A 17890-nucleotide genomic window follows, 5' to 3' on the forward strand; every position below is an offset into this window, starting at 1 on the left:
GACTTCAAGCTAAGTGCTTTCACTACAACCCAAGTGCAGAAAGTCAGATTTCAGATCCAAGACTGGACATAATGTTTTGATAATTACTCTGACTTTGTAAATAAAGTGAACATGGCCAGGCACGGTGGCTCACGCCTGTAATCCCAACAGTTTGGGAGGCCGAGGCAGGTGGATCACGAGGTCAGGTGCTCAAGACCAGCCTGGCCAACATAGTGAGACACCATCTCTACTAAAAATACAAAAAAATCAGCTGGGCATGGTGGCAGGCACCCACAATCCCAGCTACTCGGGAGGCTAAGGCAGGAGAATCATTTGAACCTAGAAGGTGGAGGGTGCAATAAGCCAAGATCACGCCATTGCACTCCAGCCTGAGCAACAGTGCAAGACTCTATCTCAAAAAAAAAAAAAAAACAAATAAAAATAAAGTATACACACAAATTACCTGTTGGGTGGCACCATCTGTGACCAGCATTCTGCGTTCTTTCAACTGCCTATGCAGTAAGGCTTCCACTCCATATCGCTGGCGGTATCGACGCAGACATTTTAATCGTTTTAAGTTCTCTCGTTCTTTGGCCAAAAGTCCCTCTGGGCCAGTCAGCAGACTACTGCCTAGAGTTACAAGAGTCAAGATGTTATTTGCTAAGCAACCTATCAAGGTTACTTCTCCAAATCAACAAGTAAACAGAAAAATCTTTAGCATAAAACAGGCAGTTTCAAAAGCAAATTCTCCCCCATTCCAGGTACCAAGACAGAAATAAATCTAATTACAGTCATGTGCTACATAAAACCACTTTTTAATCAATCATGGACCATATATACTATGGTGGTCCCATAAGATTATAACAAAGCTGAAAAATTCTTATTGCCTAGTGACATAGTTCAACTCACACATTTGTGGCGATGCTGGTGACCAAACCTACTGCACTGCTAGTTGTGTAAAAGTCTAGCTCATAACAATTATGCACAGTACATAATACTTGGTAATAAACAACTATGTTACTGGTTTATGCATTTACTATCTAATACTTATCCTTAGAATGTACTCCACTCTATCTATTTTTAAAAAGTTAAATGTAAAACAGCCTCAGGCAGGTATCTCAGAAGTTACTGCAGAAGGCATCGTTATCATGAGATGACAGCTTGCTGAATGTGACTGTCCCTGACGACCTTACACTGGGACAAGATGTGGAGGTGGAAGACAGTGACACTAGGCCCATGTAGGCTAGGTGAATGTACGTGTTTGCATCTTAGTTCTTAACAAAAGTTTAAAAGGTTTTTTTTTTAAGAAAAATATTTTTGTGCAGCTGTACAATGTGTTTGTGTTTTAAGCTAAGTGTTATTACAGAGTCCAGAAGTTTAAAAAAAAATTTTTTTTAAGTTTATAAAGGCCGGGTACAGTGGCTCATCCCTGTAATCAATCCGAGCACTTTGGGAAGCCGAGGTAGAAGGATCACTTGAGCACAGGAGTTCAAGACCAACCTCAGTAACATAGCAAGACTCCGTCTCTACAAAAATTTAAAAATAGTTGATTGAGTATGGTGGTGCATCTGCAGTCCTAGCTACTCAGGAGGCTGAGGCAGGATAGCTTAAGTCCACGAGTTCAAGGCTGCAGTGAGCAAGGATCATACCACTGCACTCCAGACTGAGTGACAGAGCAAGATTCTGTCTCTTTAAAAAAAAAAAAATTTATAGCCCAGGTGCAATGGTTCACGCCTGTAATCCCAGAACTTTCGGAGACCTAGGTGGGTGGATTGCTTGGGGTCAGGAGTTCAAGACCAGCCTGGCTAATGGCGAAACCCCATCTCTACTAAAAATTTAAAAATTAGCACACGCCTGTAATCCCAAATACTCAGGAAGCTGAGGTGGCTTGAACCTAGGAGGCAGAGAATTGCTTGAACCTAGGAGGCAGAGGTTGCAGTGAGCTGAGATGGCACCACTGCACTCCAGTCTGGGCAGTAGAGCAAGACTGCATGTCTGTCTCAATTAAAAAAAAAAAAGTTTATAAAGTAAACAAGTTTGAGTAAGCTAAGGTTAATTTATTATTGAAGAATTTTTAAAATAAATTTAGTATAGTCTAAGTGTACAGTACTTAAAACTTATCTACAGTAGTAAATAATAATGTGCTAGGCCTTCCCGCTGACTCACCACTCACTCACATGCCCAAAACAACTTCCAGTCCTACAAGCTTCATTCATGCTACATGCCATTTTTAAAATCTTTTATGCCATAACTTAACTGTACCTTTTCTATGTTTAGATGTGTTTAGGTACACACTTACCACTGTGTTACAACCACCCACAGTATTCAGTACAGTAACATGTTTCTAGGTTTGCAGCCTAGGTACGCTGCAGGCTATACCACCTAGGTTAGCCTAAGCCACTCTATGAAGTTTGAATGATAAAAATCGCCAAACTCCAAAAGAAAAAAAAAATTGCCTAACAACGTATGTATCCCCATCATTAAGCGACACAGGACTATACTACCAAATCCACACATTAAACCCACAACAGCTTGTTGAACTGGCATAAAACTTGCCTAGAGCTTCATGTTCCACTTTGCGATTATGTAAGTACCGGCGCTTCTTCTCCTTGAGCAGATGCTGAAGTCGTTTAAACTGATCAATGTACAAAGACTGTAAACGAATTAGCTTCTCACGCATAATCAGGGCCACTTCTTCTGCCGTGTAGACACCAGCATGTCTGGAATAAAACAGAGTTCAGCAAAGCCTAAGAAAATAATAATAAAACCCAAGTTTAAAAGAGTAGAGATGTGAGACTAAGTTTGTTATTTAACAAGTTCGGTACTGAGATAGTCACCTTAACATAATGTTTTCACAAACTATGTTATCATTCAAGTGGTACTTAAATAAAGCAAAAGAGAAAATCTCCAAGAAAGAACACTAATCTGTGATTTCACAAAATGGGGGAAAAGAAATGTCTTATTATTTTCCCAGTTATTTGCATTATATTAGAGTCCAGCCTGGCCAACATGGCAAAACCCTGTCTCTACTGAAAACACAAGAATCAGCTGAGCATGGTGGTGGACGCCTGTAATCCCAGCTACTCGGGAGTCTGGGGCAGGAGAATTGCTTGAACCCGGAGGCAGAGGTTGCAGCAAGCTGAGATCGCACTGCAGCACTCTAGCCTGGGCAACAGAGCGAGATTCCATCTGGAAAAAAAAAAAAAGAACTTCCCAAAGTTATGCTAGTGATTAATGTGTGGAAGGAAGACCGTTCCCTGGCTCTGAATTATGCAATTCAAAATTAAGAAATGAGGCCAGGTGCAGTGGCTTACGCCTAGAATCCCAGCACTTTGGGAGGCCACGGCAGGCAGACTGCTTGAGCCTGGGAGTTCAAGACCAGTCTGGGGTACACCATGGTAAAACCCTGACAATACAAAAAATACAAAAGTTAGCTGGGCACGGTAGTTTATACCTGTAGTCTGAGCTACTCAAGAGGCTGAGGTGAGAGGATCACTTGAGCCTGGGAGTGGGAGGCTGCAGTGAGCTGAGATGGCACCACCATGCTCCAGCCTGGGTGACAGAGCAAGACCATGTTTCAAAAAAAAAAAAGTCGGGCACAGAGGCTCATGCCTGTAATCTCAACACTTTGGGAGGCCAAGGCAGGTGGATCAAGAGGTCAGGAGCACGAGGTCAGAAGTACAAGACCAAGCTGGCCAAGATAGTGAAAACCCCATCTCAATTAAAAATACAAAAATTAGCCGGGGGTGGGGGTGGGCAACTGCAATCCCAGTTACTCCAGAGGGGAGAATTACAGGCGCTTGCTACCACACCCGGCTAATTTTTGTATTTTTAATAGAGATGGATCCGGCAGCTAGGATTACAGGTGCTTGCCACCATACTTGGCTAATTTTTGTATTTTTAATAGATATGAATTTTACCATGTTGGCCAGGCTGGTCTTAGAACTCCTAGCCTCAGGTGATCCACCCACCTCAGCCTCCTAAAGTGCTGGGATTACAGGTGTGAGCCACCACGCCCAGCCCTTTGATGGTTTTATTTCAATGACTTAACAGCTAATTTTTAAAAATAAAGCATAGGCTGGGCACAGTGGCTCACATCTGTAATCCTAGGACTTTGGGAGACCGAATCAGGCGGATCACTTGAGGTCAGGAGTTTGAGACTACCCTGGGCAACAGGGTGAAACCCTGTCTCTACTAAAAATAAAAAAATATAAAAAATTAAGAGAATAACATTGAATTTTAAAAATTCTGTTTCACTCATCTTGTCTAATCATTACATAAATACAAAGAACATGCTATATACCTTGATATTAAGTTTCATACTTTGAGTAAAAATTTTATCGAAAAGGTAATAAATTCTATAAACTAATTTTTAGTCAAAAAATTACATATTACTTTTATTTTTATTTTTTTACCCTCAATGAAAATTACATGTGTACACATCATACTTTTATTTTTTTAAGACAGAGTCTTGCTCTGTTGTACAGGCTTAAGTGGTGCAATCTTAGCTAACTGCAACCTCCGCCTCCCGGGTTCAAGCAATTCTTGTGCCTCAGCCTCTCCAGTAGGTGGGATTGCAGGCGTGTGCCACCACACCCAGATAATTTTTTATTTCTTCTTTTGTATTTTTAGTAGAGACAGGGTTTCACCATGTTGCCCAGAGTGGTATCAAACTCCTGACCTCGTGATCCACCTAAATCACTCTCCCAAAGTCCTAGGATTACAGGTGTGAGCCACTGTGCCCAGCCTATGCTTTATTTTTAAAAATTAGCTGTTAAGTCACTGAAAAAATACACAGGATAAATATGTAAAATTAACTTTAGGACTGAAAGCAAGTAATTTCTGCCAAAATTTCTTCATAAATATAAACAAGAGCCAGTATTACCTGTGTATAAGAGGTACTTAACTATATTCCGAAGTAAAAGTAAGTGAACAGAAATTAAAAATCAAAACATGATTAATAAAACCATCAAAGGACCGGGCGTGGTGGCTCACACCTGTAATCCCAGCACTTCAGGAGGCCAAGGCAGGTGGATCACCTGAGGCTAGGAGTTCTAAGACCAGCCTGGTCAACATGGTGAAATCCATCTCTATTAAAAATAAAAAATTAGCCGGGTGTGGTGGCAAACGCCTGTAATCCTAGCTACTCAGGAGGCTGAGGCAGGAGAAGGCAGAAGTTGTAGTGAACGGAGACTGTGCCACTGCACTCTAGCCTGAGTGACAGAACAAGACCGTCTCCAAAAAAATAAAATAAAACCAGCGAATTACAGAAATGACAAAATCTAAAAGACTATCAGAAAATGTAAAAAGGCTTTAAAAATACATAACGGTTTCCACAAGGTGACTAAGTTATATCTTCAGAAAAAATGGGCTATGCCTGCATTAATTAACCTGTCTGTAACCTAAAATACTAAGGCCTTACCCTAATATATAGTTTGTTAAAATGAAATTCACTTTTTGAATACTGAAAATGAGAATAAAAATTTTTTCAAAAAATTAATTTTGGTCAGGCACAGTAACTCACGCTTGTAATCCTAGCACTTTGGGAGACCAAGGTGGGCAGATCACCTGAAGTCAGGAGTTCGAGACCAGGCCAACCAACACGGAGAAACCCCCTCTCTAATAAAAATACAAAATTAGCTCGGTATGGTAGTGTATGTCTGTAATCCCAGCTACTCGGGAGACTGAGGCAGGAGAATCGCTTGAAGCCAGAAGAAGTTGTGGTGAGCCAGGATTGCACCACTGCACTCCAGCCTGGGCAACAAGAGCAAAACTCCATCTCAAAATAAATAAATAAATACAATTTCACTGCATCCTGTCAGAAGAGAATTTAACCAATGGTCTGGGGACTAGAATTTATCAACCTGAAGCCACTACTACTAGAAAATACTAGAAATTATTTGGTGAGGGCAGTGAGCAACCTACTAAATGAATGCCTGGTTCATGTAACAGATGCCTCATTAAAAGATGAAGGTGCCAGACTTTCAGAGCTGGATATTAAAATCATGTACTAACTGCCCTTCCTTTGATAGGCACAAACAAAAATCAAGATTTTATTATTAGAATTCATCTTCATAAAAGAGGGCCTCACCTTATATTCTACTAAATAATCTCTCTTATAAAGGGCAGTTTCCAAATTTCTTTATTTGAAAAACAATGACGATTTAATAATGTGAAATAACCTTCAGCCAAACAAGTTTTAGATGTTTATAGACATCACATAACACAATTTCTTTTTTAAAAAGGGAAATGAAGCTTTAACAATTACCTTTAGGATAAAACTTCCTAAGAATTAGATGTTGTAGTCAAACTTTTACTTTTTCTGTGTGCATGCGATAGGGTCACCCTCTGTTAACCAGGCTGCAGTGCAGTGGCATGATCACAGCTCACTACAGTCTCATCCTCCCAGGCTCAAGTGATCCTCCTGCCTGAGCCTCTCGAATAACTAAGACTACAGACATGCACCATCACATCTGGCTAATTTTTAAATCTTTTGTCGAGATAGGGTCTCCCTATGTTGCCCATGCTGGTCTCAAACTCCTGGGCTCAAGCAATCCTCGCACCTCAGCCTCCTCAAGTGCTAGGATCACTGGGCACAGTGACTCATGCCTGTAATACCAGCACTTTGGGAGGCCAAGGTGGGAGGATCACCTGAGGTCAGGAGTTCGAGACCAGCCTGGTCAACACGGAGAAACCCCATCTCTACTGAAAATACAAAAATCAGGTGAGTCATGGCGGGCTCCTGTAATCCCAACTACTCGGGAGGCGGAGGCAGAAGAATTACTGGAACCTGGCAGGCGGAGGTTGCAGTGAGCTGAGATCGCACCACTGCACTCCAGCCTGGGCAACAAGAGTGAAACTCCATCTCAAAAAAAAAGTGCTGGCTGGGTGTGGTGGCTCACACCTGTAATCCAAGCACTTTGGAGGCCAAGGCGGGCGGATCACCTGAGGTTGGGAGTTCAAGACCAGCCTGACCAAATGGTGAAACCCCGTCTTTATTTTATAATCTTTTTTAAAAAAAAGTGCTAGGATTACATGCGTGAGTCACTGTGCCTAGCCATAAACAAGCTTTTAAAGATTACTTTTAACAAAACAAGTAAGTGGTTACTTTGAGATAAATCATATATATACTAACAGGAAGTTTAAAAAAGCTATGCCAACAATATTCTAGTTAGAATAAAGTCTCTAGCAACATCATAAACAATACAAAAAGTGCCCTTTCTGTAACAAGCAATTGAAGATAAATGTGCCTGAACTATTAGATGATTCAAAAAGTGATCCTATTGATGACAAAGACTGGCACCCTAAGATATAAATTCGTAATGAAAAGAATTTCACTCAATGGACATACTGCCAAATTATTATATTAAATAAATATAACGAGACAGTAATACGTAATCATATTATAAGGAGACATTTAACAACTCTACATGCCTAAAAACGCATATATTTAGTGGGCCTAAATTTTTTTTTAAATAATCTCGTTGGGAAAATTAACAAAGCCTTATACTTAGTTGCCTAATAGTTAACCATATTTGGGGCTTTATTTTCTCTCCTGAACATGTTTCTTCTAGGAAAGAGTGACATCAACTGTCTAGTCCTTTTCACATTTACATTTCTCATAAAATTAACTGGCATTTTGGTTTATACAGCAGTTTCCTGCAAGTTAAATCAGCAAGGATGTGCCTCCTAGAGACTGATCCACTCTAGATTATTGCTAACAAAATCAAGTTTCTCAACCTTAAGCTGAGTGTTTACCACAGCAAACGACACTGACTTTGTGACCCTATAGAGCATACATCTCTTCAAAGCAGCAAGTTTGGCCATCTAGAATCAAAATGGAAAAAAAATGAATATGTTGGTTTAATTTACTATTTGTGAGAGAATCCTGTGAGAGAACAGATGTTCCCTTTCAAACTACTTAGATGGGCTTTCTAAACCAGTACTTCCTGAATAGTTGACCACAGTGAGATTACTCAATAGAAATGAATGAAATTATTCTACTCAGAAAACATAACCCTAACCTATGGCCATACCCTCCTGAACATGCCCAATCTCCTCTGATCTCAGAAGCTAAGCAGATCAGGCCTGGTTAGTAGTTAGACAGGAGAAAATGTAACCCTAAATGACTTCTTATAAACCAAAGAATCCAAAGTAATGAAGAAAAGGCTATTCCAAGAACAAAAGCCCAACAGTCAAGTCTACAAGTCTAGAGATTACCCCTTCCACTATCTATAGTCCTTCTAAATAAACTGTCAGTAGAAGTGTTAATACACAGAAGTCAGCAGGCAAAAATTTTAAAAAACCAAACTCAGAACTTGAGACATAGAAATATGAGACTTTGAAGTGGTAATGTTTTTATGCTTTACAACTCCTACAGTGAAGACGGGTTAAGTGAAGAGCAGAACCTTAGTAAGATATAAAACTAATTAAGATATAATCACTTTTGAGTTTCTAAATCAGTTTCTCTTAGTCATGAAACCATACTCCTAAAAACCTTTTTATTCTTTTTAAAAAAAAATTCACACACAAAAAAACACTAAATTCGTGGTGATAAATATGGTAATTACCCTGATTTGATCGTGACACAAGGTTTACAAGCATCCAAACACCACACCGTATCCCATAAATATGTACAATTGTCAATTTAAAACAATATACAACTTAAAAAAATTTTTTTTTAATCCAAAAACACGACATTTTGCAGAAGTATTCAAGTACAATCACATTATTCCTGAGGTTTAGGCCAAGCACCCATTCACAACCATTTTCTCTTCTCTAAGCCTGTCTGATCACTTCTCAGCCCACCTCCCACACTCCCATGTCTAAGAAATTTCCTATTTTCTCCCCTATACTTCCTCACATGTAGAATTTGGTGTTCAAACTTTTTCTAAATTACAAAGCTTCTAAAAAAAGAATCATCCTGCCTTGAAGCAAGATGACAATGAACCATGTCATTTTGATATACATAACCTCTTACTGCTGACAAATGGCTGTCTTCAACCCTCGTAGGTTATTAATCTATTAACAACGTGCAGCACCACATTCCACGTACTAACTACATTTTGAATGCCTTATGTGGAGTTACAACTTACTTTAGGGGATCTTCTTGATCACTGTCTATGCTATCAGCTTCACTGTCAGGGTCACCTCTCCATGTCTGATCCACAGTAATGGCTTCCTGCTCCCCATCACTCCAGCTGTCTTCATCTGAGGCAAGGAAGGGAGAGCAGCCATTAAGACTTCCCACCTCTGTAACTCCACCATACAAAACTAGATACTTAACATATCAACCCAAACCTTGAAATTTTAAAAACAAAGGGAAAAAAAAAACGCTTAGCACAAAGGTACCAGCAAATAAAAACTCTAAAAGAAAATACAACCCAAGTAAGATTACTTACAACATAAATGAATAAACCACGCCCTTTCAAAAGGACAGAAAAATTAATTTAAAATTATTGTTTCCTGAAATTACCTAACAAAGCTGCTGAGCATTAAAAAAGCAATGAAAGAAATGGTCACCAACTTAGGAGAGTAAACACAGGCAAACACTACTTCAAATTCAAGAGTTGGTAAACAACATAGCAATCCTGGAATTCTCACCAAATTCCTGATGAATTAACAATACTACTAAATAGTTCAAGGCATTATGCTAACCCAAAATAAGATCCCTCTTAACTTTCTTCCTCCCTTTTCATTCCAGGAGAGAACATCCTTACCTAATATTCGGCTGGCTTCACTGCGACTACTTTCCGGAGTCTGAGACCCCAGCTCTGTCTTAGCATATGAGCTCAGCTGGCATAGGAGTGTTTCACCCATAGGCCCTGGGTTGGTCTTCTTCATTTGAGCATGAAGTGCCAGGGCATTCCTACGGACATGTTCAGCACAGAAGGACACCCTAAAGAGACAAAACATTACTATTTTATAAGTTCCTTCTTGAAACTGTTCAATAATTCTCATAATCCCTAATCTTTAAATTATTTTTAGGAAATTAAAATGACTATTACATTCCTTTCTAAAAGTGCCAGTAAGTCAGAGGACTTTAATTGGCCCAAAGTCAAACAAGTCATTTGACTTTATTAAAGGGAAATAACAGGCTGGATGAAGTGGTTCATCCCTGTAATCTCAGCACTTTGGGAAGCTGAGGCAAGGGACTGGGTCTTGCTCTGTCCCCCAGGCTAAAGTAGAGTGGTGCAATCACAGCTCACTGTAGCCTTGAACTGCTTGGCTCAAGTGATCCTCCTGCCTCAGCCTCAAAGTAGCTAGAACTACAGGAATGCACCACTGCGCCCAGCAAATTTTTTAGTTTTTTTGTAGAAACAAAGTCTGACTATGTTGCCTCGTCTGGTCTGGAACTCCCAGGCTCAAGTCAACATCCTCCCACCTCAGCCTCCCAAGTAGCTGGAATACATGCCCACAACACTATGCCCAGAGAATTTTTTAATCTTTTGTAGAGATGGGGTCTCACTATATTGCCCCAGCTGGTCTCCAACTCCTGGCCTCAAGTGATCCTCCTGCCTTGGCCTCCCAAAGTGCTGGGATTACAGGCATGAGCCACTGCAACCAGTCAGGGACACAATTTTAAAACTACAAGATATGTACGAAATTGTCTAGTCAGGTTATGTGTTTGCATGGAGATACCTCTGCATACATAATGAAAACTATGAAGCCTCTTACAGAAGAATACACACATGTACAACTTTGCATGTTAACAAAATTCATGGACAGCCAAAGAGAGCCACACACCCTGCATTAATAACTTTATTCCCCATAAAGTAACAGGCAAAAAAGAAAAAAAAAGACAAAAAGACAATTAAAAAGAATAACTTCAGAGGCCAGGCACAGTGACCCATGCTTGTAATCCCAACACTTTGGGAGGCCGAGGCGGGTGGACCACCTGAGATCAGGAGTTCGAGACCAGCCTGGCCAACATGGTGAAACAGAGTCTTTACTAAGGCAGGAGAATCGCTTAAACCTGGCAGGTGGAGGTTGCAATAAGCTGAGATCGTGCCACTGCACTTCCGCCTGGGAGATAAAGCAAGACTCTGCCTCAAAAAGAAAAAAAAAGAAGCATTAGGATAGGGCGCAGTGGCTAACGCCTATAATCCCAGCACTCTGGGAGGCAGAGATGGGAGGATACTTTGAGGCCAGGAGTTTGAGACCAACCTGGTCAACATAGCAAGACCCATCTATATTTAAAAATAATAATTTAGAATATGCCTTTATTTTACAGATAAGGGAAAAGAACCAAAGAAGTGAACTAAGTAATCCAACTGAAGTGTCCTTCTAGACTTCACCGTTGTTTTTCAATTTTCCAAGGATACATCCATAATCCCAAATTCACAAGGACGTTACCTCAAACGTGGCAGCTATGCTGAAGCCCACATCCTATCACATACCCCCTCTCTTTATGGCAAACGACATATATATATATACACACACACACATATATATATACACATACATACATATACACACATATATATATATACCCATCTTTCTTCTCTGGCTTTGGGGCAGCACTGGGACATCTTTTTCCATTCTTCGTCGATATATAACTACACTGCTTGAACGGTGCATTTTTGTCTTCAAGGATATGCTTAATGCAAAACTCCTGCCCCTCCAGACGAGGCTGAGAGCATGGACGATGAGTGAATGCACAGGACAGAGGTTCCTGAGATCTGGGCACTGGAGTGATCCTCCCCCGATTGGTTGGCAAGACGTGAATCCGAATCCTGTTCATACCAAAACCTGCGGGGTCAAACGAAATATCAAAAAGCCCTTACCCTTCCCGAAAATTCCTGCTCCATCATATTCGGACAGATCGCGCGGGCAGTTTCCAAAGGAGTGGCAGAAGTCAGGCCGTAAGGTACGGTCCGTAACTCCCCGCCGCCGTCCCTCAAGTCTCCAAAAGCATTTGTGGCTTTGCCTCCCTTTAGCGTGTCCCTCCATGCCCTGCCCCACCCCGACCCCCACCACGCTGAAAGTATCCTCAGGACTCGCACAGCTGCAGCACGAAGGTAAGCGACAACGCCAGCTCCACGCGGTGGCCACGCCGCAGGCCCGCGCTCCGCCCCACCCCCTCCCCGCACTCCGCCTTTGTCCCGGCCTGCCTCAAAGCGCACTACTGGGCCCGGCCGCGGAAGCCCACGCGACCGCCATTTTGTCTTACGGCTCTGGTCACCGGAGAACCTGACTCCTGGAAGCCTGTAGGAAGGAGACTAACTCTGACACTGCTTTGAAGCGGAATAGCGGCCCTGAGCCGACAAAAAGAGCGAAACAGCAGCCCAAATGCAAGAGCTCAGAGGAAAGAGCACCACAATCTTACCTCAAGGGCCGCGCTTTGCCGCGCCGCTCGCCCTCCTCCGGTGGCGCCAGCGGATCCTAACTAGGCCTTGCTCTTTTCCGGACTCCTAGCTACTGATTGGCTACGACGGGGTGTCGCCATTGGCCGAGGCCCACTACCTATTGTTGTCTGGGAGGGCGGAGCGCTGAGAAAATGCGCGGCTGGGATGGCTAGGACAGACTGTCTGTCAGCAACTCCGCCCCGAGGAGAGTGAGTCGGGAAAGCGGGCGGAGCTGACGGAGAGCGGACTGCGGGGCGGGGCGCCAGCTACTGATATTTTTCCACCTTGCAGCATGGTACATTTTCCGGCTACTCTTGAACCCTCAGTCTGTGTGGTCCTAGGTGGCTGCTCCCTCACCACTGTACACAGCTGGTATAAAATCAGACAGAGGCTGGAGGATCACTGTTTACACATAAAAAGGCTTTAGTTTTCTTTTGTGAACAGTTTAGTACATGCACTGAACATTTGCTGTAGAGAACCCTGAGAAACATTTTTTTGGGTGTTAGTACTAATTCTGAGATTTACATGTATAAATTCATTGAATTTTTCAAAGCAACCCTAAGAGGTAGAGTTTAGTATTATCTCCATTTTACAGATAAGAGGACTGAGGAACAGAATAGGACCATAGATAGTAAATGGGAAAGGAAGGCGAATTGAACCCAGCCCTCTTCCTTTATCCCTTATTGCCTCTTATTAAAAGCATTGAACTAAGGAAATATTTGTTCTAGTTGAGGGCTGCTTCTCATAACTGTGTGCCCTGTCTTTAAAATTCCATGCTAAATAATTCAGGTATCATAAAAATGACAAACAATACCAATTATACCAGCCTTTAAGGATTTTTAGTTAAAAGCATCTTTCTGTCATCTCCACCATTTGTAAAAGAGATTCCTTGCTTTCTTCCCATAACCCTTTGACATTTCTTTGCATTCCAACGTCCCTTATCTGCTCACTGTCAGTTTAATAAAGATGTTTTATCTATGCCTAAAGAAGAAGTGCATATGAATCACAGTGGAAGTGAGCATAAAGATTCTACAGCCCTCAATAAAAACACTCGGGCTGGGCATCGTGGCTCACCCCTCTAATCCCAGCACTTTGAGAAGCTGAGGTGGGAAGATCACCTGAGCTCAGGAGTTCGATCCCAGCCTCGACAATATAGTGAGACTTCATCTCAAATAAATAAATAATAAAAGTAAGTATAGGAACAAGAAATTCTTTAAAAAAAAAAAAAAAAAAAAAAGCATGGGAGGGAGGTGCTGTTTCCAGAGACCAGGGCAGCCCTAGAAGAAGGCCTGAAATTCATTCATTCAACAAATATTTATTGAGCACCTAAGTGCCAGGAGAGAACAAGAAGATAACCCTGCTCTCTCGGAGTGAACATTCTAGGACAGTTTGGGATTACGGATGCAATACAAACATAATATTAATAACAATGATTTATATACATAAGCAAACACACCAACCTCAGGAATACAAAAAAAGACGTTTTGTTATAAACACCCTATAATTCAAAGCCAGCCGGAGGCAGTCTTGTCAAAAAATTTGGGAATCCACATCTGCAACCAAATGTAGGAGTATCAAAAAGCAACATTAAAACTACTGTAGTGAACAATATGAAGAAGGAATAGATGGGGAAAAAACAAAGAATTTCAATAATGAGAGATTTTACTGCAGATCTTAGTTGAAAAAAGAATCTAAGTCTGAGACAGACAAAACATTACTCTTTAGAACCACTTCCTTTTATTCTTTTTTTTTTTTTTTTTTTAGACGGAGTCTCACTCTGTCACCCATGCTGGAATGCAGTGGCATGATTTCAGCTCACTGCAGCCTCAACTCTGCAACTTCCACCTCCAGGGTTCAGATGATTCTCCTGCCTCAGCTTCCCAAGTAGCTGAGATTACAGGTACCCGCCACCACACCCAGGTAATTTTTGTATTTTTAATAGAGATGGGGTTTCACCGTGTTAGCCAGGCTGGTCTCAAACTCCCAACCTCAGGTGATCTGCCTGCCTCGGCCTCCCAAAATGCTGGGATTACAGTCGTGAACCACCTCGCCGAGCCTAGAACCACTTCTAAGTAAAAGAAGGAAGCAGATCTTAAAAACTCAAGATATCAGCAAATTCTTTGTTCTATTTAACAAAGTAGATGGCTATTTTTAATTCACTGAAAACTTTGTAGCTACTGAAGAGGTTAAAGTAGACCAGAAGCTATTCGTAAATAGGGATTAGGAAACAGGAGTTTAGGGAGCTAATCCTAGAAAAAAGTGAGAAAAAGGATGAAAACAGCTGTGTGCGGTGGCTCACGGCTGTAATCCCAGCACTTTGGGAGAGGCGGGTGGATCACCTAAGGCCAGGAGTTCAAGACCCACCTGGCCAATGTAGCAAAACTCCATCTCTACTAAAAATATAAAAACTAGTCAGGTGTGGTAGCACATGCCTGTAATCCCTGCTATGCAGGAGACTGAGCAGGAGAATCACTTAAACCCAAGATCACACCACTGCACTTCAGCCTGGGCAATAGAGTGAGACTCCTCAAAAAAAAAAAAAAAAAAAAAAACAGATTATCTATTACCCCCTTGCTATTCCAATGGAGCTTTCAGGGCTTATCTTTTTTTTTTTTTTTTTTTTTAAGAGTCTCACTCTATTGCCCAGGCTGGAGTGCAGTGACACACTCTTGGCTCTCTGCAACCTCCGCCTCCTGGGTTCAAGTGTTCTCATGCCTCAGCCTCCCCAGTAGCTGGGATGACAGGCACCCACCACCACACCCAGCTAATTATTGTATTTTTAGTAGAGACAGGGTTTCAACATTTTGGCCAGGCTGTTCGTGAATTCCTGATCTCAAGTGATCTGCCCGCTTCAGCCTCCCAAAGTGCTGGATTACGGGCATGAGCCACCGTGCCTGGCCAAGGGCCTCATCTTATTAGACCACTTTGCAATGTCTAACACACTTGGCCACTCCTCCTCCTTAGAACACCATACTCTTTCTAGATCGCGATACTCTTCCTAGTTTCCCTTCTATATCACAGTCACCCACTCTGTCTCGTCTCTCTTTTCCCCAAGTCAAAACACTGAACATTTTTATTTTCTACTACTACTCCCTTAGTTATCTCACTCTGTTTCATCCCATTCATAAGCTGCTATCTCCCAAATGTGTATGTCCAGCCTGGACCCCTTCTTTGAACTTGATTCTCTAGTCATCTGTCCAGTAGGCATCTCCACTTGGATGTCTAATTGGCATTTGAACTGTAATGATAAAAGTCAACCTCCTGCTACTCCTATAGTCATCTCTACCTCAGTATATGATAACCCCATCCTTCCATTTGGTCAGGACAAACACTGGAAGTCATACTTGACTTCTTTCTCTTCCACCTAATAGCAAATCCTATTAGCTCCATCTTCAAGATACATCATTTCTCGGCCAAGCACAGTGGCTCACGCACTTTGGGGGGCTGAGACAGGTGGATCACCTGAGGTCAGGAGCTGGAGACCAGCCTGGCCAACATGGTGAAACCCTGTGTCTACTAAAAATACAAAATTAGCCAGGTGTGGTGGCACATCCATGTAATCCCAGCTACTTGGCAGAAGAATTGCTTGAACCTGAGAGGCAGAGGTTGCAGTGAGCCAAGAGCACACCATTGCACTCCAGCCTTGGCAACAAGAGTGAAACTCCAAGTCTCAAAGAAAAAAAAAGATACATCACTTCTCACTATCTTGGGTACTTCCAACCTGTCCAAGCCACCCTCGTCTCTTACCTAAATTGTTTTGAGAGCTTCCTTGCCCTTAACTCCTATAATCTATTTTCAACACAGCAGCTCAAATGAACATTTTAAACCTAAGCTGGATATCATTTCCCAAAACTTTCCAATAGTGTCTGTTCCATTCATTCAGTCTTTATACAAGGTCCTGCTGTATTTGGCTTTCCATTGCCTCTCTAACCTCATAACCTGCTACTCTCCCCTTTTCGTCATCCTTTCCCCACTCATTCCTGTACTAGCTACACTGGCTTCCTTGCTATTTCTCAAACATACCAGCATATTCTGACCTCTGAACCTTTGATGTCTCACATTTCCTAAAATGATCTTATCTCAGTTATTCCCATGAGTTGCCTCCTTCAGGTCTTCCCTAAAGGTCATGAGGCTTCTAGTCTTGAAGCCTTCCCTAGCCACCTTTTTTCCAGTTCCAACAGCCCTGCACACACACACACACACACACACACACACACACACACACACACACACCCCTACTTATCCCCTATTCCCTGCTTTGGTCTCCAAAGTGCTTATTATGGCCAGGTACAGTGGCTCACATCTTTAATTTTTAAAAAATTAAAAGTGCTTATCACCATCTAACATACTATATCTATTTGTAAATTCTTTAAAGGCAGAATGCTTGCTTACTGCCATATTCCCATTAGTAAACAGACCACAGCACTTAGTAGAATGTCTTTTCTTCTTTTTCCCCCTTTTTTTGTTTCCCCTCAACTGGGTATAGATCTATAGCCCAGCAGGAGTGCAGTGGTGCAATCAGGGCTCACTGCAGCCTCAAACTGCTGGGCTCAAGCAATCCTCCCACCCCAGCCTCCCCAGTAGCTGGGACAATATACTATCGTGCCTAGCTAATGTGGGGGTGTGTGTGTGTGTGTCTGTGTGTGTAGAAGGGGTGTCTCACTTTGTTGCCCAGGTTGGTCTTGAACTCCTAGCCTCAAGCCCACCTCAACCTGCCAAAGTGTTGGAAAGTAGGTACTATTTTCTAAAGAAGGAATGAATGAAAGGCAGGGGAGTGCTTTAAAGTACCTTGAAATTCAGGAAAGGTATATCCACTATCAGCTTCAACTCTTCAACATGGTGGGATTTTTTTTGTTGTTACCTATTGGTTTTGAGTGTTACCTGAAGTCAAATTAACAGGTTGAGATTCCACATTTAAAAAAAAAAAAAAAAAAAAACAGGCTGGGTGTGGTGGCTCTTGCCTGTAATCCCAGCACTTTGGGAGGCCAAGGCAGGCAGATCACCTGAGGTAAGGAGTTCAAGACCAGCCTGGCCAACATGGTGAAACCCTATCTCTACTAAAAATACAAAAATCAGCCAGGCGTGGTGGCAGGTGCCTGTAATCCCATAATCCCAACTATTCTGGAGGCTGAGGCAGGAGAATCACTCGAACCCAGGAGGTAGACGTTACAGTGAGCCAAGATGGCGCCACTGCACTCCAGCCTGGGCGACAACGACTCAAAAAAAAATAAAAAGCACAAGTAGGACAACGTGACAATCTATAAATCAGTTCAGCAAAAGTAACCCCCAGAGCCAGAGATTACTGTGAATACAAGCCTCTAAGAGAATCCACAGAAGTCTTATAAAGGGCTTCAAACACTCCACAGAATGCTGAATGGTAGAGATCAAGACAATCTTACTGAGCTCTCAGTGTGTCTACCAGACCAGAATATGTTGTAGGCATTGATAATTAAGATGAAGCCTTGCTCTATATTTTTTTTTAACAAAACTTATAATTGGACTCCAGCTGTATTCAAATTTTAAACTGTTTTACACCTCATCTATTCCAAAGAACAATAAACCAC

At 41.9% G+C, this 17890-nt stretch overlaps 1 protein-coding gene across 4 annotated transcripts in view; it reads right to left on the minus strand.

The window, feature by feature from the left end:
* KANSL2 (KAT8 regulatory NSL complex subunit 2) overlaps positions 1-17890 on the minus strand; it is a 38544-nt gene that overhangs the window by 15677 nt on the left and 4977 nt on the right. For 2 of the 4 annotated variants that reach the window (XM_064377019.1, XM_064377016.1), the window contains exons 1-6: positions 12308-12406; positions 11472-11730; positions 9699-9877; positions 9075-9189; positions 2532-2699; positions 443-605 (exon numbers count right to left, since the gene is read on the minus strand). In XM_064377019.1, coding sequence (XP_064233089.1) covers positions 443-605; positions 2532-2699; positions 9075-9189; positions 9699-9877; positions 11472-11722 — 876 coding nt within the window. In that variant the 5' untranslated portion in view covers positions 11723-11730; positions 12308-12406. Of the gene's footprint in view, positions 1-442; positions 606-2531; positions 2700-9074; positions 9190-9698; positions 9878-11471; positions 11731-11955; positions 11964-12307; positions 12407-17890 lie in introns of those variants that run through there. The other 2 variants (XM_064377018.1, XM_064377017.1) reach the window with 2 other exon arrangements.

The sequence above is a fragment of the Aotus nancymaae genome, unplaced genomic scaffold (assembly GCF_030222135.1).
Source record: "Aotus nancymaae isolate 86718 unplaced genomic scaffold, 86718_ANA_hifiasm-v0.15.2.pri h1tg000016l, whole genome shotgun sequence".
In the NCBI taxonomy this organism is placed as follows: domain Eukaryota; kingdom Metazoa; phylum Chordata; class Mammalia; order Primates; family Aotidae; genus Aotus; species Aotus nancymaae.